The sequence below is a fragment of the Cyrtonyx montezumae genome, unplaced genomic scaffold (assembly GCF_038088225.1).
Source record: "Cyrtonyx montezumae isolate F1298 unplaced genomic scaffold, pur_monq_1.0 scaffold_4, whole genome shotgun sequence".
Classification (NCBI taxonomy): domain Eukaryota; kingdom Metazoa; phylum Chordata; class Aves; order Galliformes; family Odontophoridae; genus Cyrtonyx; species Cyrtonyx montezumae.
Window position 1 is genome coordinate 26493247 of NW_027072045.1, and position 24186 is coordinate 26517432.

At 37.1% G+C, this 24186-nt stretch overlaps 1 protein-coding gene across 1 annotated transcript in view; it reads right to left on the bottom strand.

The window, feature by feature from the left end:
• Window positions 1–24186, bottom strand: part of CTNNA3 (catenin alpha 3) — a 367000-nt gene that overhangs the window by 123702 nt on the left and 219112 nt on the right. Inside the window, 2 exon segments of the mRNA XM_065746949.1 lie at window positions 17499–17651; window positions 20914–20994. Coding sequence (XP_065603021.1) covers window positions 17499–17651; window positions 20914–20994 — 234 coding nt within the window.

The following is a 24186-nucleotide window of genomic DNA, read 5'->3' on the forward strand; positions in this document are numbered from 1 at the left end:
CTCCAGCTTCAACAATACCAGCCCAAAATTACTATCAAAAACCAGCGGGCAATATTAAAGCATGATGAAGACACTGAACAGGTTATAGGTAGAAAATTCAAAGAAACATAACACAGTATTAACTGGAACTGACAGCAGTTGACAAAAAAAAAATGCCCTACACTGCTCTGAAATTTATCATCATAAAGCAGATTTATACATTACTATTACTGAACCTGTGCAGAATACACAAGACCAAAAATATTTAGGTGGGTGCATATTCAGGGCCACAGACACTACTAAACCAGTATCTGATGCTTTAGAGAGTAACTGCTTAGTGAAGTTGCAAATCTTGACAGCACTGACCTGCATCCATTTGCTTGCTAGAATGCTCCACTTTGTATTTATTTACAAATAAAGCATTTCACACCTTTGTGAAAGACTCAGACTCAACACATCCACCCTCATCACAGTCAGTTGCACAAAATAGATGCATTCCAATATAAGAAACTGTCCTCTTCCAAAATGGCTATTCCATCTACAAATATCTACAGTGAATTGAATAAAGACAGCCTCCGTTTCAGATCTCAATCAGCAAACAAAGAGATTACAATCAGCAAAGAAAGAGATTAAAAGAGATTAAATGGTAAAACTGTGCCTTCCTCAAGTCCCTTAGAATGGCTTCCCTTCCTTCTATTCTGTCAGCTGTGCCACTCAGCTTACTGCCATCGCAAACTTGCTGAGGATGCATTCAATCCCACTGTCTGTGTCGCTGACAAAGATGTTGAAGTACACTGGTCTCAAGACAGATATCTAGAGTATGCCACTTATCACTGCCCTCCACCTGGTCCTAGACCCATTAACAATAACCCTTTGCATGTGACAATCCAACCAATTCCTTACGCATCAAATAGTACACCCTTCAAATCCAGCTCTCTCCAGAGAGATAAGGATGTGGTGTGCGATCATGCCAAAGGCCTTGCACAAGTCAAGGTAGATGACAGCAGCTGTCCTTCGTCTACTGATGCCATCACTCCAAGTCAAAGGTCCATCACATTAGTCAGGCACAAACTTGCCCTTGCTGAGGCTGCTCTGGCTAGGGTCACCTCTCTATTTCATACAAACTGTAACAGTTTCCAGGAGGATCTGCTCCATGATCTGCCTAGGCACAGACATGAGGCTGACCTGCCTATAGTTCCCCCAGACTTCCTGCATCCCCCTCTTACAAACAAGAACAATATTTCCCTTTTCCCAATCATTGGGGATGTCACCTGACAGACACAACTTTGTGATTATGATGGAGAGTGACTTGCCAATCTCATTAGCTAGTTCAATCAGGACCCTGGAATACATGTCATCCAGCCCCATAGAGCTGCATATCTTCAATCCCTTGAGGCAGACTCCGACTTGCTCTGTTTTTACAGTGAAAGAGATTTTGCTCACCTGATCTCTGCCTAAAGGTTCAGGGACACAAAAAGCGTGGGAAGTATGACTGCCAGTGATGACTGAGGCAAAGACCTTGTTGAGTACCTTAGCTTACCCTATGTCCATTGAAACCAGTTACCTCTTCTCATTTATCACAGAGGGCACATTCTCATTGGTCTGTCTATTCTGAGCAATGTAGCAATTAGAACCCCTTCCTGCCACTTTGCATATCCCTCACCAAGTCCCGTTTCATCTCCTCATGTCCAGAGGGCATCCCTCCATTCTTCCAGAGCCGCTTCCCAGCCTTGCTTTCACTGCCTGTAAATGTCCTCTCCTTCCCTCTATTTGATCAGCAGGTCCTTGTTCAGCCATGCCAATTTCCTGCCTCTTCTATTTGATTTCTTAAAAGCCAGGGGATGAACAGCTTGTCTTCTCAAGAAGGTGTCCTTGAAGACCTGCTAGCTCTATTCCATTCCTGTGTTCCTAAGGAACATGCCCCAGGGCATCCCCAGCTGGAAGTTCACTCTCTTCAATTTCTGAGTCCTGACTCTGCTCTTTGCAAGCCCCTCAAGATCATGAACTCAATCAGTTATTTCTCAAGAGGCAGCTATTCACAATGTCTCAAGCACAATCAGAGAAGGGCAATGAAGCTGAGAGGGGTCTGGAGCACAGGCCTCATGAGGAGCAATTGAAGGAGCTAGGATTGTTCAGCCTGGAGAAGAGGAGGCTCAGGGGTGACCTTATCACTCTCTACAACTACCTGAAGGGAGGCTGTGGTGTGGTGGGGCTCGGTCTCTTATCCCATGTAACTAGCAATAGGAGAAGAGGGAATGGCCTCAAATTACACCAGTGGAGATTCGGGTTGGATGATAGGAAATGCTACTTCTCCAAGAGAGTGGTCAGGCACTGGAATGGGTTGCTCAGGAAGGTGGTGGAGTTACTGTCCCCTAAAGGTGTTCAAGAAACATTTACACGTTGCACTGAGGGACATGGTTTAGTGGGCAATATAGGTGACAGGTAGACAGTCAGACTGGATGATCTTAGAGGTCTTCTTCAACTTTAGTGATTCTATGATTCTTCCCTTTCTACTTTTTCTGAAAATCTTGTAGCTCTCATTGTGCTCCAGTTGTGTGACTCACCCCACCACAGTTCTGAAACAATTACATCATATTTCTCTAATTATGCCATGGCTTCCATCTCCTCCTGGTTATTTCCCATGCTGTATGCACTGGTGTAGAGGATCTTCGGCAAGGCTATCAGCAGTGTAACCTTCTTCAAGGAGTCCTCCTGAGCTTCCTTAGCGATAAATTTCATCAAATCTGAGGTTCTTCCTTTCTGTTTCCTAAAATGACAGCATTCTTCGCCCCTTTTCTGTCACCTAGAAATTTTTCCCCTTCCCCAACAAATCTAGCTTAAATTTCTGCTGATCAGTCCAGCCAGCTTGCTTCCCAGAATACTCCCATCACACCTGGTCAGTTACGTCCCATCTGACAAGAACATGCCCAGTTTCTCAGGCATTTGTATACACAAACACTTATTTTTCTAAAAGATTATGTCAACCAAAAGAAAAAAAAGTAAGAGCGAAACCACTACTTTAGAATCTAACCCTCGAATTCTACTGGCTACTCAGCAGAAGTTCATCAACACTAGCAACAACCAAAGGAGTACTGTAACATCCCAACTAGTGGGTTAAGATTGAAATGTCCCACTGACCTTGCTTAAGGCTAACACCAATAGGTTTAATGACTTCCAGCAATCACCTTTTGTCCCTAGATACTTACATATCAGTGCTGCAAAATAAATACACAGAACTATTCAACCCTGTATATCAACATACGTAGTAGTAAGCTGATAAAATCAGTGCCAGTGAAGGCAGTGTTTGCTAACTTATAATTAAGTGTACTAATTGGCTCCTATAATTGAAATTCAAATTAAAACATGGATTGCAAAAATGTACGAGAAAGAAAAGGGAAACGTTTCATACTGCATTGCAGGTAGGATGCTACCTGAAACCTTAGGTATTATCATCAGCAATCCTGAAAAGATCTCTCCCTTAAAATGGAAACAACGTGTTTTATAACCAAAGATCTTTTACCAATATCTACACAGAATTGTAGTTAGAAGTTCTCCTGCCCTCCAGAAATAGAGTCAAAAAAAGTTGTACAAACTTTTGCAAGATTCAGCTTGTGGCAATATCTGAATTCCAGCAACTCGGGACCTTCTCCTTGCTCTGGGAAGACATCTCCCATCTCAAAAAGAGGACAAAATTTACTGAAGAGAATAAACAGATCAGTGCCTAAGCAATTCTCAAACCACCAGCTCCTGCTACCTTGTATATACAAAAACATCAGATGAGTTTGAGTAATTCTTTTCAAATAGTTCTTTCACAGTAATTAAGAAAGTAACATTTCAGAACCTCACGTAAGTTCAGTGTTTTAAAACTCTCGCAATGCCTTTCTTTGAAAGTTACCTTTCCCAACATTCCTACCAAAACAAGCAACCACAGCCTTATCTTTGCAATTCCACTTCGGTCAGTTTCCACAACTCGATGCTTCTGACAAGTAGATAACTCTCACAACAGAGCAAAACTGATGCATGCACCAAATCTACAGAGAAGCAGAAGTCTATCTTTCCCAGCAAAGGCTGATTCCAAGAATGGATGGATTTCTAGAAGGCCATTCTAGCACAGTCACTGCAGCACCTTTAGCCAGGAGCGACACAATAGTCCTACATTACAAATCAATGCTGCCTTTCTGCAAATACTGGGACACAATGCCAAGTCAGTGCTAAATGGTATGGCACCTTCTCAGCACATTTAAAAGCAGAAAAAACTACATTCAGATGACTTTTTTGTTTGTTTGTTTTTACGTTTTACAATTAACTGGATGACTATTTATTTTTTGGCACTCAGCTTTCCAACAATTGCAATGCTGACAACTGCTGTTTCCTGGAATTAAAAGGAGAATAATTCAGGGAAATCTTTGTATAGAAAACTTTGTATAGAAAAGTATCTCAATGACCATCAGAAAGCAGTGATGAAGTCTTTCATATAGCCTTGCTAAAGGCAGGAAACAACCACAGAACATAGGTGTATCAATTCTTTCTACTGTGAACTAAAAATGCAATTATGTTTTACAGATCCCAAAGATATGACATAACTTAATATGTTCAGCATTATTTAAAGACCTTTATTCTTTTTTCTGATTCCTCTGAGAAGGTATTGAAAATGATATAAATCCAAAGAAAGTATATACATATACCACTCCCTCAGTGAGCAGCTGTAAGGGTAAACAGTAGCAACAAATGATTAAATACAAATACTGACAAAAATGCTGCTCTAGTACAGATATGTATCCCTCATTTCCACTGGCAACAGGCCATTCACACGTGCTCCTAAAAGCTCATTATTGTTCACATGAAGTACTTAATTCAAAATCATAAATCATTTTGAATAGAAACTGAAACTGATCATTTAGCAACCTAGAAAAAGAAAGTGCATCTCACACCGCTTTGTATCATTGCTTCATGAGCCAATATTTTGGACTGAAATGTTGGATTTTCTCATTCAGAATACTAAGTCTCAAAATAACAAGGCCATTAAGCTTAGAGTTCACAAAAGGTAAAGTAGCACCTCTTAACACTGACAAGTTGAAAAACAAACACCCACACTGGGTCAAACACGACCTGGGCAGGCAGCTCCCTTCAGCACCAGACAGGTTACCATTCAGAAGAGCCCTGACCACAGATGAGGAAATTCAACTTCCAGAACACATAAAGCCTTGTTTTGTAATCTATTCTAAAAGCTCAAACAGGAAACATCCAACAAAAATATGTATTTATCTCACCTTGCTGGAGAACTCCCCAAATCACTGTCAGGCAACCTGACATACCATTATCTCAGCACAGTAATGGAACCTTCCACAAAAATGGGGGTGCTAAGACAATACCATGGGGGCTGCCACAAAATAATGGCTAAGAAGGTACTTGCTGGACTGCTAGAAGAGGTGAGAGGTAAAGGTGAACTCAACAGCGCCCTCTTGCTTTTAGTTCTCAGCAATATTACAAACAATCCTGCCCCTGATTTGTATTCTTTCACCTCTCTGTTTTCCCCACTGAACATTGATCAATTGTGCAGCATAGGCATGAAAGTCTTGAAGTCTGTATGTATATTATATCTGTTCCAAAATCTTCTCATACTAAATTGAGTCAAAATTTTAAACTGGATTTTAAAGGTAAGAACATGAATAGGAACCTTTTTATGAAATACACCTATTTTATTTTAAATGGTTATAAAGTACTCTTATAAAGCAATCCATAATTGGAGGTCATTATGACGTACAGGTATATACGTATGTTAGATAAGTATCACCGAATTGTAGGGGCTGGAAGGTACCTCTAGAGATCGAGTCCGACCCCCTGCCAAAGCAGCTCCCAGCCCAGGTTGCACAGGTAGGTGTCCAGGTGGGTCTTGAACATCTCCAGAGAAAGAGACTCCACCACCTCTCTGTGCAGCTGTGCCAGTGCTGTGTCACTGCACTGTGAAGTTCCGAAGCACATTTGTGCAGAACTTCCTATGCATCAGTTTCAGGCCATTTCTTCTTGTGCTATTGCCACATACTGCTGAGAAGAGTCCAGCCTCACCTCTTAACCTCCCACTCCCCCTTAGATATTAGATAAATTCAGCACACATAAAGCAAAGTTAATGTTATACTGATCCAGTGATAAAAATTTGATCTTCACAGCATATATAAAATTACAGTACATGTTTATGCATTCTGTATATTCTACATTTCACGTCTTTTAAAAACATAAATTGATTCTCTTGTTTCTTTTTTTTCTTAATTATCTCATTAACATATAAGTAATTATTCTCGTGGGTATAAGTTTTCCTTCTCCTCCTAGCGCATAGAATCATGAGCTGTGTTCACACAACTGCTATAGAAGACATCTATAGATAGCTAATTCCAACAGTACTGGAGCTGGAAGCAATCTCCTAGCTACAATTTATATGGAATAATTTTTTTATTTTTTTTTACTAGCAAAACATTTCCATCCTGAAATCTTACTGTAAACTGAGTTCAAGCATTCATGATAATAATTCCTTCAGTGATTGGTATAACGCAGTAACTATCTTAAGAAACTAAAATTTACAATCAAAATTTACATACAAAATCATTCGGGTGTCCAAACTGCACATGAATTCTCTATGGCATCCAGGAAAGTGCTTCCACATGTACTCACCACTCAGCACACAAAAACAATTCAAAGACTACGTTCCTAATAGACTCACTGACAAAACTCTTATTGAGCTTGTATCTTGCTTACTGAATACCAGACTTGAAAGACAAATGAATTCACTGATAATCATTGCAAAGTGATGAACACCTAAGAAACAATCCTGACACCTCCCATAATAGCCCATCCAACAAGAGTTACACAGGTTACTAATAAGTTTCAAAGGTAACAAATCTCTGAGCAAGGAAGCCTAGGATTATAACCTATAAATGATTCCTAAAGAAGAACTGATGGCATACATGTTAATTAAGGTAATACTTGAAACAGCCCCATTAACTTCCCATCACAAAAATACACAGAGCATCACCCATCTGCACCTTTACCTGACTGACTGAGTAGAAGCAAACTGATACTGTTTGGCTAACAAGTTCATTAAGAGGAGACGTGACTAGATGATGTAGTTCTATCCTGAGTCTAGAAAGAAGGTTCCTGAGGTGTGGTAAGAGCTGCCTGAGCTTTTCAAAAGGATAATGTTTCAGAAATTTGACATGAATAGAGTAATTCACCAGGAAGGGACCTCCAAAGATCATCTGAGTCCAACTGTCTGACCACTTCAGGGCTAACCAAAACTTAAGTAAATTAACAAGGGTATTACCCAAGTACTTCCTGAACACTGATAGATAAAGGGCATCAAACACCTCACTAGGAATCCTGTTCAGTGTTCAGTCATCCTCACAGGAAATTTTCCTAATGTTCAGACTGAACCTCCCATGATGGACCTTGATGCTGTTCCCTTGCATCCTCTTGTCAGTGACCAGGGAGAAGGGACTGGCACTTGTCTCCACTGGTATTTTCAATACTTTTTGAACATCTATTAAAAAGAAGTTACATGTTATGATACTAAAATATGAGCGATGCGAAAGGACAGTTCACATTATTGAATACTGCATCTGCATCAGTTTGGTTTCTTTTAAAAAGCTTTTCCAGAGGAAGAATGTACTGAAGGAAAACATCTAACAGTAGGTGCCTTTTGTCTCAGCCAAATTGTCAAAAACAAAAACATCCAACTTCTCTGTCGAGTGACTACCATTTGCCTTTCTTATGATGAGAAATGCTAGTCCATGACATACTATTTTTCTTCTTTTTGAAAACAATTTCAGCTCCTATGCTTAATTTTATATACGTTGCATATCAGAACATTTCCCAGTTATTTCAACATATTTAATAATTTATGTTATAGAGTAGTCATCTAAGAACTGAACCCTGACAGTGGGGAAAAAATACTTGTTGAGAAGCCACTTGGCAGTGCTTAAGGCACTCAGAAAGGTAATTACTAGAAAAGTGTTTAAATTAGGTAAACAAACGTGTTACCTGACCCTTAGGTTACTCCAGTTAGCCTACAGAACACTTTAAACACAGGTGCATTTCCCTGCTCTCATGAATTTGAGACCACATTTTGACTCAATACAAGTCAGACTGCTTGACTGAAAGAACAGCCTCTAATATATATGTGCTTTTGACAGTTTGCATAATAAGGGCCACGTAGAACAAGGAATATTCCACCAGGAGGCATAAACCTCCTTTCTCCACCAGGTATCACAGCATTCACGTTCCAAGAAAAAGCATCTAACACCACAAAAAGGAACAGAATCGTAATGACAACACACACACATACACAAATACAGGTATTTGGGTTGAAGAAGCAGAAGCTTTAATACAGACATTACGATTTCAGTGACCCATACCCTCTTTGCACCTTCAGCATTATTCTGTTATGGGAGACAATACAGAAGAGTCCTGTCAAAACTGAGATTTCTGGGGACATGCCATGGAATCACAATTCCTAACAATCACAACTCGTAACAATCTGAGGAACTTCTGGTTTCTGCAGTAATTCAAGAAACACAACTGCCAGTACACTTCTGTGTCAGCTGTATCTGCTATCAGCAAAACTCCTCATCCTAGAGAGCTTGCATAACTTACAGTCCACCCCACCTCAACAGCTAGAAATATCAGCCACGTAGTATGGTAAACAGACACAGAAACTCTGGTATTCTGGATGTTCATCATTTCTTCTCTTGCTTCACACTTATGCAATAAAAACTGATTAAGAGGATTAATGAAAATGTCACCATTTATCATCTGAAGCTCAATCAATAATGGGGAAGTTGAGCCTTATTTAATCAATTACATAAAGGTGTAAAAATTTTCATATTATGAATTCAGGACTTGATGCAAGGTCCTGGAACTCTGTGGGGTCCAAAACACCAAGGTTCAAAGCCCTGAAATTTGCATGTGGTTAAAAACAGATGCTTAATTCAAGATAATTAAATTTTCTCCACAGTTTTCTCCATTCACTAGTATGAGCACATTAGCTCTCCATTAAGCATCCCTCCTTCTACTAACTCCAATACATTAAGAACAAGTTAGTATTCTTTGAAGGCCTCCTTCCATCCTGTCCACAGTCTTCCAGTTACCACTGACAGGTTCCTTTCATCAGAATTGTAAAAGTTTTTGCATTTAAAGCATTTCTGCTTTTTTCCTGTGCTGCCTGCTATTTCTGAAATAGCTCCTGTGTAGAGGTCCTGGGCGTGGTTATGTCTATAAGTTCCATAACTTAAACAGTAATATGAAAACAAGGATGATGACATACCCTGCAATTCAGGAGTCCTGATTTGCTATTTTGACACAGAGGTAACTACATGACAATACAACAGGAAGTTTATTTTGTATAAAAGGTGAACAGTAACAAGTGCTAGTAAAAAAAAAAAAAAAAAAAAAAAAAAAAAAAAAGGGACAAGTCTCAGATTTTATTTTATGCCTGGGAATGAAACTTAGAATTTAACTGTCTGAAGACTAAAAAACTGCTGAACAGCAGTCATTTTTCTGGTCTTCTGATTATACCCTAAAGAAGAGCAATAAAAGATTCTGCTCTCTTCTGACATTCGGAATGTGAACGAAGATGCTCCAACAATCTATCAGCTTGACTTCTACAGATGCAGTTGTAGAGTTTCGCAATTAACAAAAGTAATTTTGTTTTTCAATACCCAAGTAAAATCAATTCTAAAGAATGTGTAATTAAATGTAAAAATATTATCCTTATTTAGTGCTGATCAGTCTGGAACACTCAGCCATAGAAATGGTGATCCCCTGGCACTGAAAGTACCTAATCCATACTGTTTCTGACAGGGCTGGAAATAAAGATCTTGCAGTTGTCGGGACTTGAGCATATAAAGCAAAAACCCATCAATAGATGTGGATTAATAAATTCCACTTCAGTTTAAGTGATCTGCCATGAAATTGTGTGTTACTTTGGATGGCATTTTGTGGTTACTGTTGGTTTTTGTTCTGCAGAATTCTAGTCATTTTTTTCCCTGTGATTGTTAGCTCTGAGTAGAAGAAAACTAATGTGAAGGAATATAGTTCTTTCCTACCAACATATTTAGAGGTTAAAAAACTGTCACAGGCTTCTTGAAGGTTTGCTGTACACTCCACTCAGGAAAGCACAAGCATTAGGATGATTTTATTTTGCTAACTACATTTAGAACCACAGTGCGCTGCCCTCAGCATCCAATTTCCTGGGCCAGCATAGTTAAAATTTGCCACACAGAGTTACAAATTACAAACAAGTTTAGTTGGTGTGGCACCGGAGAGATATTTTTCCCCATTGCATTTCAAGAGAAATAATCAGTGTTTTTGAAGAAACTAGAGGCAGATGAAGAAAGCTTTTCCAAGAGGTATCAGTCTTGTTCTTTGTATGAGAGAAAGGAAGCGTTTTCATGTCATATACTTTTTAATTTTCTATCAGTAGATTTCTTTTGATTATAAAATACTACGATTTCAACTTTGCTGCATCTTGCAAATTTTTGATTAATATGTTTGGGTTGTGAATACGCATCTACATAAAGAGACTTACAAATAAATATATAACTCAATTTCTTTACAGAAACTGCACCAATTAGAAGGTTTCTATGTAGAAGGAATTCAGATAAACCTTACATGGACATTTTCAACCAAGTTAAATGTGGATTTTCAGTTAGATAAACAAATTCATCTTTATTCTAGACTCTTATCACTGATCCTCATGACAGACCTGTTTTTCCTCCCTTCTTCTACAGTCTATCTACCTGAACTTTTTTTCCCAGGACTAGGGATCCAGATAAGGGACCACACACCGTGCTGGGACCAAAACTGTAAGCAAAGTTCTCCCAGCACATTTTAGAAACCAATCTCTTCTTTTTAAAAAGCTGATTTTAGGAGTAGCTAAAGCAATAATAGCCAGTAAGTTATTTTATTCTTTGTTTTTCTATATTATCAAGTGTATTAAGAAAATGAAAAATTTTTAATAGTTTTCTTATTTTTTTTCCCCTCATAAAGTAACTTTATGATTCTTTGAGGGTGACAGGACACTGGAACAGGCTGCCCAGAGAGGCTTTGGAAGCTCTTTCCCTGAAAATACTCAAAACACATCTGGACACCTTCCTGTGCAACCTGCTGTAGGCAACCTGTGTTAACAGGAAGAAGAGGTCCTTCCCAACCTCTATGATTCTGAAAGCTAGGGAGGGTATTTTTTTTAAAGGGCATGTAGCAACGGGACAAGAAATGGCTTTAAACTGGAAGAAGGTAGATTAGACTAGGAATCAGGAAGAAAACCTTAACTCTGAGGGCAGTGAAACACTAGAACAGGTTTCCAAGCAAGGTTGTGGATGCCCCCTCCCTGGAAGCATTCAAGGCCAGGCTGGATGGGGCTGTGAGCAACCTGGTCTAGAGGGAGGTGTTCTTGCCTACAGCAAGGGGTTGTAACTACATGATCTTAAAAGTCCCTTCCAGTCCAAACCTATGATTCTATGATTTTTATAGTTTGTTATGATGCATACGGTAATTTCAACTAAAAGATTACTGAATAAATTATTTCTCTACACTTTTTTTTTTAGAACTCAAGAATCTCCTTTAGATCTTCTAACATCATTTAGAAAGCTCTTCAAGATATGTGCTAAATTTCATGCACTAGAAATTTTATATCTAATGACAAAGTTTAGTGCTTTTTTAATAACTATGCCTTGCACGTATCTGTTTTTGTATATCACTACATTACAATATCTATACACTTGCATATACATGCTACCTCTTGCTGTCAATTATCAGCAACAGATTTCAGCTTAGAAGTCCTAGTTTGCGAAAATCAGTTTCCTCTCTAACAGAAACAACGGAATACAATCAAGACCAAAAAAAATCAACATCAAGAATTAGACAGTAGGTAAAAACCTCAAGTTTTTGTATTACAGTATCACATCTGACTTCTGTGTTACTAGATCAGGCTACAGAGAGTATGATACATTTGTGTACTGAGCAAAAAGAGACAAGGAACACAAAATTCACTTCATCTTTGCCTCGACTTCTATTAAATCCCTCAGCCTCAGCTTGGTATAGCTGACCTTTAACCACAGCAGCGGGACATTTGCAACTGTGCCAAGAGAAAAGATAATCAGAGGATTCCTCCCTGCTCTCATCAAATTCCTTTTTTAATCTCAAGTTCATGCAGCCTCTCAGAAAGCATTACATCTCTTTGAAAGCGCAGCTCAGGAGAACAGCCTGTCAGCTTTCTCAAACAAGAAACTCCCAGTTACAGAATATCTGTTTTTCAGCTTGTGTAGACAGGAAATTTCAGTCTTCCGTATTACCTCTCTTTCATTCACTATCACATATTTGATCACATCATAAATTTTATTTATCTCCAATGGAAGTAAAAAACAAGCAAGAATATAATCTTTACTAGAAGCAGGCATGTCTTATATGCCATGATAAGGAAAGAACAACCAAGTCCCCTAAAGCTTTTCGTAATAATTTTGATAATATAAACAGTGGTTTTGTTCTGATTCATTACTAAGGAAATTTTGAACGTTTCTTAAGACAAGAACATTGAAAAATATTTCCATGTAACCAAAAACCACCTTGAGATGTGTAATTTCATCATAATATTTTAAATGAAAAGGCATTTCAAACCAAAACCCAAATGCATGAAATCTCAGAACAGTTAATTTTCATTTTTTGAAATATCTGTACCAAAATTAATGCATTACAATAAGAAATTACTACTAAAAAAGCAATTTTCTAACCAAACTATATTCTGAGAATTTATTTTAAGAAATATCTGCAAAGGTAGAGACAGAATATTAACACAAATATGGATGCTTTTTGTTGTTTTAATTTCTACAATACATCTAAATTCCACAATATAATAAACTATTATTATTTGCTATTCAGACATATTTGATATGGTATATGCAGGATCAATGTATAGTATCCCCAAATAACAGCCATCTGAAGAATGTATTACGTAACCTTTGAAACTCATGAAAATACTTCAGCTGCTGATCCTTCATATTCAATATACATTTCATATATGGAAAGAGTTCAATGTACCAAATCCCAGGTGGGATTTGTGTTTTGCTTGGTTGGGCTTTTTTGTGTGCTTTACTTGTTCAGTTCTGTTGTTTTCATTCACGTAATTAGGATTACTTTGTTTCCTCCGTACATTTGAAGGCACTACTTGCATTCACAACCAAGAGATTCATTTCTGAGGAATTACTTCACTAACAGTGCACAGACATCAGACATAAGCCAAAGTGTCTCGAATACCTTGCCGCTGTCTGAGCACTCCAAACACCAGCCCCACCCACAAAGTACCAACTAATATTTCTAGTAGGTATAATTATATAATTAAGAGGGCTGCTCTGAAAGTAATGCCTTCTGTTTTGTACTGCGGGCCCACAACTCCAGAGGCAGATGTTAGTGGGATGGCAGTAGAAGTTAGACCTTCCCACCAATATCCTGTTTGATCTTGCCGTGTGACTGATGGCAACAGAGGGACAGTCTGACACAACGGCATCTGACGCAGAAGTGCAGATGAAGCAAAGGCGTGCCACTGAATTCTTCCATGCAGAAAAAAAAAGTGATATTTACTGAACATTCGCAGAGACCAAACAGTTGATGTGAGCACAGTGAGGCAGTGGGTGGTGCATTTCAGCAGTGGTGACAACAATAGCGGGTCACTTCCGCCAGTGCAGATATTTACGAACATGACAAACACTTCATTGCTGGCCAAAATGCCAGATGGTGACTATGTTGAAAACAAGCATTCTGTAGCTGAGAATTCTCTATCAAACAGTGTTATTGTGCTCTTTGCTGTAGTTTCCATGGAAATAAGTAGGAGGCATTACTTTTGGAGCAACCTGCATAACATCCCAAGTTTCCTAGTTCTGATTTGCTGATTAAAATAGAAATCATGAAGCATCTCTCAATATTTACTGAAGAACTTCTAAGTTCTATATCAAATTCCCTACAGGGGAAACCTCTGCTAGAAGATGAACCTGTAACATCTAACTTAGTCTACTGTATTTATCCAGAAAATCCCCTCATAACCTACTATTCAAATATCCTTCGTCTTTCAGAAATAGATGGGAAAAAATGCACAAAGACATTGAATTCAAAACTGCTACATGGAGCACAAGAAAATGCAACAGAATGCTTGTCTCAAAAAGCAAACACCTCACAAGGTACAATTCATCTCACCTCACTTCAGCTATCTAGAAAACAGCAACTGAAACTAAAATTAAGTCTAAAGAAAGACAAGCACTTAGCAAGATAAACCATCTTCAGGAAATCATTATCTTGGATTAAGAGTAAATTGGGGTAGATAAGGTTTTATACTGAAAAAAGAAACAATCCATCTCAGAATAACTGACTTTTTCTACTTAGAGGACAGACCAAACTAAATGAGTAAAGCAATACTGGTGGTTACTGATGCAGAGGAAGGATTCTTATCATTTATTTTAATCTAAACTGAGAAGCGGAGGCTTAAACTAGAAATAACACAAATACCAGTGGTTTGTTTTACTTCATATAATGGACTTACATCTCAATGCTACAATATAAAATTCACTACATGATCGATCACCATTGGATGTAGTGGAGGCAGGATTAAAATCAATCTTTGTCTAAGTGAAGAGCTGTATATACAAATAACACAGGTCTTGCTGGTCTGGATTCTGAATTCTATTTTTGCAAATTTCTGCACACACGTGAAAATATTGAGAGTAAAACCAATTCAGCAACAGCAGTAATATTTAAAACTGATAGAATCATAGGAAGTGATAATGTGGATGAACTTCTACAAAGGACTAATTAGACTAAGAAAACTATGTTGATTCAAATGTTGTCTCGCTGATGATTTTGAAAACACATTATGAACACTGTGTTAGAGTTTTCCTGTCTCTGTTTTGAACTGATATAATCAAATTACTTGCCAGAGCAATGCTAGCATCATCACATCAGCTAAATAATGTTGTACTGCGCATGATCAGCTGGAACAGTAATGTTTTTAATGAAATTATTTGCAGAAACTAATTTCTAGTCTGAATCAACAAATTTTCTGTTAAATTTTTGTTTGGATAGAATTTCAGCTGACACTGCATACATCTGATTTTATAACATTCATCTTGAATTGCTAATCTTACGTTCGTGTAATAAAAAATGAAAATAGAAAGCTTTCTTACGTCATAGCTGTATCTTACAAGAGCAATGCTAAAATCAAGCTCTCAGCAACTGAAACATGGACTCCATGACAAAAAAAATAGACTAATTACTTCTGGAGACATTAGGACACTGAATGCCTAAATGGTAAAACAGAGGGTGACATTCAATCCAGAGTAACATGAATAATCATTTAGGAAAAAAAAAGTATCTAGTATTACTAAGGTGTGCTCCAGCTCAAAAGGCCAACTCTATCCTGGGCTGTTCTCCAAGCCAGAAAATAAGGATTGCTATCATCTGAACTGCTTTCCAGGTGTCAGAGCTTGCAAGCCACTTTGAGAGGTTGTATGTTTCATAAAGAGTATTTACACCTAAAAAAGTGTTTCTTCTTATTTTGTTTATGGTAACGTGGGTTGTTGCACTTCCACCACTGGCTTCTGCTGTATGATTTGGCACACACACCAGAACTCTCTATATGTGACAACTACAAGTGGATGTTAAAAATGCCTTCAAATCTGTATTACACTTGTCCAATACCTCACCTACCTTATTTATCAGTCTTCTCTAGTATTGTTACTGTCTTATGCAATTCTTCACAACTAATTATACTTAGTTGCTTAGATTTTCAAGTGTTTTACCTTTGACTATCACACCCATTGGTCTTCCACAGCTCTATGGTATCTGCTGCCCATGATCTTGTACTTTAGTAAGTCACTTCAAATTATTCTCCATTACATGGAAGATGAAGCCCAGTTCTGCAATGGGATACATGAGTAGCATACCAGCTTTGTATTTCATAACCTGAGAACTGTATGAGGATTTGGTTAATTACTTTTTTTTTTTAAACAATGAAGGGAGTAAGTAATAAAGGAATAAGAAACAAACAAGAAAATAAATACTCTCTGGCAAAGACGGAAAGCATCTGCTGATCCCTAGCAAAAGGCATGGCAGCCATCCCAAAGAGGACAGGCGATGCTTAACATCAGAAGTTACACCAAGGAAAGCTAAGTAAAGTGATAAATAAAATGGATAATAGAAGCACCAAGGATTCAAAACCAATTCACTGCTTTTCAATTTGTCTTGTCCTTGCACAGTCAGGCTCCCTGGTTACCTCTTCTACCTGTATCTGATCTCTGAGGGCTATCAATTACTCATGGAACCATGTTCAGTTTGAAAGTAAGCTGCAGAAAATTAAGACTACTGAGGTCTAATTCTATCTACATACCATGCTACTTGTCAGAATAAGAGCAGCAGTGCAATGCAATGTAACTTACACTTAGAAAAAGAAGTATTTTCCACGTAACATCTTTTGAAATGCTAAAAATCAAAATACGCTTCCAATTCACTGCTTTAACGTATTTAATGTTTTATTTGTATCAATTGAACCGTTATTTCACTTTCCACAGAACAGCTGCTATATTCTTTTTCTTTGCTGATGCTGTAGAAAATGTCTGATTTTTTTTTTTTGTAGAAATTAGGTCAGCCTGCTTGTAGGTACGAGATCCCTTAGTGACCACTTGCTTACCTATTAATACCTCATTTTTGTTTTTTTTTTTTTTTCCTTCTGGTAGGCTAGCAGTTGATGGATGCAGTGTAACTACTATCTAACTAATGCACTGGTGAGCTCTGCAGCACAGTTTAACAAAAAGATGCTAGATATCAAACAAGCTCCAGAAAAACACAGTACTTTAAACAAATGTAAGAATTTTCAAATTCATTTTTTCAGTTCTATCAGATATCTAGAAGATAACTTCAATTGTATGTTCGTTTTTAATAGCTGTGTATGATGTAAACACCAGTAAAGAGACAAATTAGAACAACTACTCACATGATAGCTTGTGACACTGTGTGCAATCTGCAAAAGCCAGTTACTTAAAACATTTTATTAAATATATGTATTGTTCACTGTAGGCACTATAGGAAGTAAATACGCAGTATGTATGTATTTATGTTGTAACACATACGCTAAGATTAATCTACTACATCTTAGATCACCTACAGTTTGAGCTATTACTCCCTAAAAATCCCACATTTCTTCAACTTCTCACTGAATATCTCCATGGAAATGCTTACAATAATTTCTCAAAGCAGAATTCCCCTCCATTAAATTTCTATTCAACCAAAGACTAATTGTCAATAATACAAAACCCACTATCTTTCTGCATACCACTATGAAAAAATTAAGTATGTTTACTATGGTGTTAGGCCATTAATTACCTGAAATACCACCTTAATTCTTGCTTGGTATTTGGCAGCAAAGGGAATAGTGCAGTAGCAATTTAGTTTCGCCATACAGTTAAAAAGAAGTGCTAGACTATTAAACATACCTCCACAAGTCAGCTGGTATGTTCTCGAAATATAGCGGCATATTCCTTTATTTCTTTTTCTCTTCCATTTTTAGCAGCTTCGATGAGAACCAGAAGTGGAACAGTGGTATCTAAGAAGGAGTCTGAGATGTGATCTATAATGGCTTTACGAAGCTGCAAAACAAAGTATTATATTAATATCAGCTATTTACTAAATTCTACTGTATATACTATGTTATGTATTCATAAATTGCATTCAGGAATAAAGACCGCTGTAATTATATATTAGTAATAACAAACAAGTACATATTGTATTCCTGCTTTAAAGGAAGAATTATGTGACTAGAACTATTGTTTTCCCATTAAACAGAAACCACTCTTCAAATTTACCCATTAAACAGAAACCACTCTTCAAATTTAGAGGCGGTTTTACTCAGCCAGTACATAAATCTGCACATTTGTACATGTGACCAAATGTGCATGTGGGTAAGGTAACATAAAACACTTAAAAGGTGTTTTAGACCTCTCAAAATCAGTCAACCAAAAACTCATGTTCTTTGACAAACGGAATAAACTGCTTAAATGATTCCACATATTAAATGTCACTGTTAGATCAAAACTAATTTTGTCCCCGGTGTTCCTTTCCCTGTAGTTCAGATGTCAAGTCAGAAGGTGACTTTGTTTTACAAAGGAAGAATTCATTCAATTATGTTTTTAGTCACAAAATACTCTGTATCAGTTTCCTAACTGCAAAGTTACTCAAATATTTTTTCTACCTTGCTGGAAAATTTATAGATATGCTTTGATTAGCTCCATGGTAGCCTTCATAGTTGTTATCTCAATGAGATTACTAACTATGCCACCTGAAAATAGATTAATAGGGCAAAGAGAATGGTAAGTCTGAAGTGCAGTTTACCCTTTCTCAATCTATTGTTCTTGAACTTTTAAAATTATTAAATAAATGTAACATTCTTATACAAAGTGGCATTCTTAAATTAGATTCCATATAATTTTTAAACTGATGATTGGGACATTACTTGATTGAAAGGTTAATTTGTTTGTAATAAATCTACATATGGTGATTGTTCATATTAATCAGAGAACATGGCATGAAATACAATGATCAAAGCTATTCGTGAAATAGATTTGAATTACCAAGTTTTCTGACTTTCTTACCACAAAAAAAAAAATTTGTAGTAAGTATAGATATAGATACTGATTGGAACAGAAAAGAAGGAAACAAAAGTCTCCTAAACTTCTACGTGACGGCAGGTTTATTGCAAAAGGAAATGCTTTCCATTTGGCATTCATCCCCAATGTATTTATGTGAAAACTCTGTAAAGGTGAAGACTCCTACAGCTAGAAAAGCTACATAAGATGAAAAAAACCTTCCAAAAAAATGTTTGAAATTTGGAATGCTTTTGTCTTCTGACTTACTGTAACGTATTGCATTAGGAAACTAAATCTGGATTGTATGCTCTCAGGAATCATTTGCAAAAGGCAGAAGCTATGAGATTCCAATATAGAACTGGATGCGGATGCTATTGTTTATTTATGTACAGTCTCACCCATACTCATTCTGTTACTTTAAAAATGAAAAAGACACCAGGATCAAAATACACTGAACCTCCAGTCCTGCCAAATTATCTTTTAAAATTTGTGTCCAACTGAAGAAAACTGAAGAAATCTACTCTCCCCACAGAGTACTTCATGTACATTAAATGTAAGTACATAAATGTGACCTTGAGGAATCATGGTCTCAAATATCTTTATTTAAATAATCAACAACAAAACACTCTGGAATCGCATCTATGGCTGATGATTCTTCACCTCCAAGAGAAATGTTTGGGTTTGGGGACATAGCCCAGGCTGTACTCTTACTATGTTATTTTTAGAACCGATGACCTCAGTCGTATTTATGGTTAGTTTGAGGCATTCAGTTTTAAACTAGAAGCCTAATTGTCTCTCTCATCCAATAATTCCTTGCTGTCACTTTTTACTGGTGCAGTTGCATTAATTAATTAATGTTAACGGGTAAACAAAAAACAATAGCAACAGCAGCTCTGGCAGGTGCTGCCAGGGAAGGTAAGCACTGTAATTAAAATTTATCTCCTATTTGTAAGTGAAAGAGACGCTATCAGAAGGAGGATGATGTCTAACTTGGAGGGAGTACAGGAATCATTTCCTCATACATACCTCCTAGGAAAATATCACAAAGCCACAGAGCTACTCTGCTTGATGATACTAGGTTCTAAGCCGTCTATTAATTGAGCACGACCACATTTCAACCCAAACATTTCACAAAGTCTTCTGTAAACACAATTTTTGTTTTTTAATAAATTTTAAGTGCCGCAACAGAGACATTTCTTGAGTCAAAGAAATGCTGGAGCCTATTTAACTTGTGGAACAGACAGTATAACACAGTGGAAGAGTTAACAGAGCTCATGATAGGAGTCTGCATCACAAGGGTGTCTGAACTCAATATAATTTTGATGAAACGTGAAAGGAAATGGGATAGCTAGTTAGCTGCAAACACCGTACTACAATCTTCTTATCTTTTAAGGCTTCTCCTGGATGACCATGGGAGACAGAAAAGATTTATTCATCACCATAAAACACAAAGTTGGCTTGTAAGACTATACAAAGTCGGGAGAGATTTTCTTCCACCAGAGAACTGACAAACAGCCAGAGCCAAACAGGATAAAAGCCACGTGTTCTCACGTCCTGGGTGGCCATAAATATTCATATGGCTGGTTGGGACAGCCTGCCTGAAAGTACTACAGGCTTTTTAGTTCTCCTTTCTAAGCTGGAACTTTGTACACTTTCAACACCATTAATGATTCTCTCAAAGATGCTCCCTGGAGCTGTGACATATACAGAACTGACTGTCCACTGCACATCTTCTGCAAAACACCAAAGCTGTGCATTTTGGTCCCTGCCTTACATTAGTCTTATGATAACAGGACGCAAAATGTGAGGTTTGACTCTGAACCAAGTCTTCCCAGTACACTTCTCTGTTGGTTAAGCTTCCACAACAGGGAAGAATTAGACACAGACCCAGTGGTCCCTTCAAGGTATCTATTCCAACAACCAATAATAAAGTGAATGATAATTCAAGTACATTTAAAATAAAAGTAACATTTTTTGCAGAAGCACTTTACCAAAATATTCTTATAGAAAATAAATATTTAAACATGTGCTTAGAAACATACACACGCAGAGTTTTGTTTACAAACAAACATATTGCCAATATCTAATTGTGGTAGGGTTTATTGTACAGTTTTGAAAATCAGGACATACATGTCCTGTGGACTACTGCAATTATCTAACATAGAACAAATGTTTATTTACAAAATGTAGTGCCATAAAATCTGAAAACTGCAGTTCAGATAAGCCCTTAAATCTGCTTTTTCTACCAGTTCCCCAGGTGATTTACCTGCCTGCGAAGGTCTCTCATCTTCTTGCACATACTGTCTATTGCAGCATTCAAAGCATCGCTTCTTTCCTTCTTGTCAGTCTGTAATTAATATGACAGAAAACAAAACAACATTTATTCAACGATTTTATACTTGTATATGATTTACCAAACGCTTTAATGATCTGAGAACACAATATGCTGAAGGACTTTTTTTTTCTTTCCTAATTTCAATATGAGCATGCCTGGTTTCTGAACAACCCTCAGAAAGAAAATTTGTGACACTGAGCAAAATCTAATGAGTCATGTTTTACTAATTGCATGTAAGAAATAAACTAAACAACTTTAATCTTCTGAACGGCTGTCGTACAATAATTTATAGTTCAAGATCACTAATGAAATAAAATGAATGTAATTATTACTATTGATGCCAATGCATTATCACCACATTGCAAAAAATCACTTTTTGCACTCTACAAGCAATTCATAAATTCAGATGTCCACAGGCTTTAATCTGTTATCATTATTTTACTCCCACGGAGCAGAACGGGAGCGTTTCAAAACGTCCACGACATTGCAACGAAAAGCCAATAAACACTGCCAATGAAAGCAGACAATCTTCTCATTTATCAGCACATTCATTCTCAGTATCAATAGAAGATAGAGCTACTGAAATACTTCACAAGTCTTTAGGGGATGGGTTGTATACCTTCCAAACAACCTTAACTTTTCATTTCTGTCTACAAACAAAGCACTTATATCATTGTCAGCTATTTGAAAAGCACAGTTAGCACTTTTGTTCTACTGCCCAGTATTTTTCCTATATGATACTACTGTAGCAGTTGTTTTGAGTAGTCTTTTTTCCTCGTTAGCATATACCCTATATATAATGTTGTGGCTTTAAAGCAGTTATTATCCAAAGGAAAGAAAACAAAATTAAAGCATCTCTACACACAGACATAATTAGATACACATAACATGTTCAGGACAACATGGTCCTCTCCCTGGACAATGAGGAAATAGCTACGTTTACTAATTAAGTGTAATTAGACTTACTATATTATTTACTTTGTTATGATCGGTCATGTTCATAACTCATGTGAAAAGAGGTAGTCATATCTCAGTATGAAACCAGCAGCATAACTTTCTTACACACTGCCTATAATATTTCAGTCAGTTAACTGCTTGTTAAAGAATTTTATATAACAGCAAGCAGAGTAACATGTTTAGCATCACAACAGAGACTAGAGACAACCAGGAGCTTTTACATCAAATGTGAAAATCATAAATGCCTTTAAATGATTGGTACATTTTCTATCAGCAAAGGGAACAACAACTTTTAAAAACTATTTCAAGATTCCTTACTAATGCTAACTTTGATGTTTTCCTATCATTTCCAGTTTCTGAAATTGCTTATAATCTTCACATGGAGACAATCAAACATACCTTTTAGAGAGAGAGAGATCATTATAGTAATGTGACTGTTTCTCAAACCAACACTTGCCTAGGAGCCAAAGTAAATAAGATTCTTGTAGCATGATTTGCAAGCTATTGTCAGCTTTGATAACAAAATCGATCCTTTCTAAAATGCTAGGAAAACAGCCCCAATAAAAGCACTGTGGATACAAGTCAGCTCAATGTCTGTCTATGCATTTTTCACATTATAAAAGTCACAGTTCTGCACTGGTGCACTAGAAGTTTTGCATTCGTAGTCTTTTTGTCAACCGTGACATAACCCATGTAAAAACATTCTGATATTTCACAAGTTCCCCTAATAAGCTGAAACTTCGAAGGAGGCAACTGATGATACAACTGGCTCTAAGCAAATCTGTGTCAGTGAGGCAGCTAGCAGGACATCACTTAACAAGCAACAAAACCTAAATGTATTTTAAAATGTAGTTTCCAAATGTGAAATCTGGACAGATCAAGAATGTGGTTAACCTCGTAGCTTCATGCTGCCTTTCTTCCTTAAAGAAATATAAAGCTTCAAAACACATTTCAGGTAAACCATTGTTATAAAGATATAACATTTGAGAACTGCATACAGCCAGTTAGGGAGACATCTGACTACAAAGTCTGCTGAGAGAGTACACTTAATGCCAATGGCCTTATGTAGCACTGTCCCACTTCTGTATCACCTATTGGTCCCAGGTGCCTATGAAGACAGAATTACTCCTTTCAATTAAGCTTACTAAGCTCAGCAGACTTTCAGATACCTACATGGCAGCAGACATTCAAGTTCTATGCTTGCTGATCACATTTGGGTTTTCTAAGTCATCATGTTTACTATTTTAAAAGTATGCGTTACAAAGGCATACTGAATGTCTCCACACCACACTCTACTCTCCAGTACTACAGCTAGAACGTCTGTTCTGGAAATATTCTGCATCTGTTTGTCAGTGTTCTTCTCATGACTGCTCGATTTAAAAATAAGTCTTTTCTGAAGTAGCTCACTGTGAGGTGACTGAACAGAGGAAAGGGCTACGGAAATGATGCATGTAATTCTAGACACCACGTTATGAAAATCATGCAACTGAACTAACCCCTTTATCTCAGTTTTCCTGTTCTCAGCTACAGTTTTATTTTGTAAAAAGCACATAATAATGGCTATATGGTTCCCTTGTGTAGATATTATAAGCAATATACAGCTCCCATTTCAATGTATTTTTAACACAATACACATTTTACAAGTACAGAATCATGATATTAACGCTTCCATAAATGAAAGCAAACATTTTAATTAACACTGCATAGCCTGAAGATAAATGCTGAGTATTGCCAACAATACAGGACTAACTTCTTCGTATTCTGGCAAACAACTTTAGCAGACTTAAAAACTATACATGAGAAATACATTCCTGTCAGATTTTCATATAAAATAGCACACATCTAAATGTAGATGTTCAGCTGAAAGGAGTCTCCAGTGTTTTCAATAGAGTTCATTTTATAACAGCAGGGGGTCATGACATCATAGATATTATAGATCCTTCTTCACTCCAAAGTACAGAGGTAGAAATGAATACACTTGCCTTACCTACACAACCCTAAAGGACTCAAGAATGTCTTCAGTGGAGCCTTTGGTGGGTACATGCCAATACTTAAGTGTATTAGCAAGTAAAGAAGTAGTCCGTCAGATTTCATACTTGGTTGATTTCAAGAGAGATTCTAAACAAATGAATATCATTATGCTAATAAAGTTTCCAACTTCATTTTTCTTATTCTTACATAGCGCTACAAACGTACACCTAATAGTTGCAAAGTGTCTTCAGTTTGAGCGCTCACTAGAAGATTATT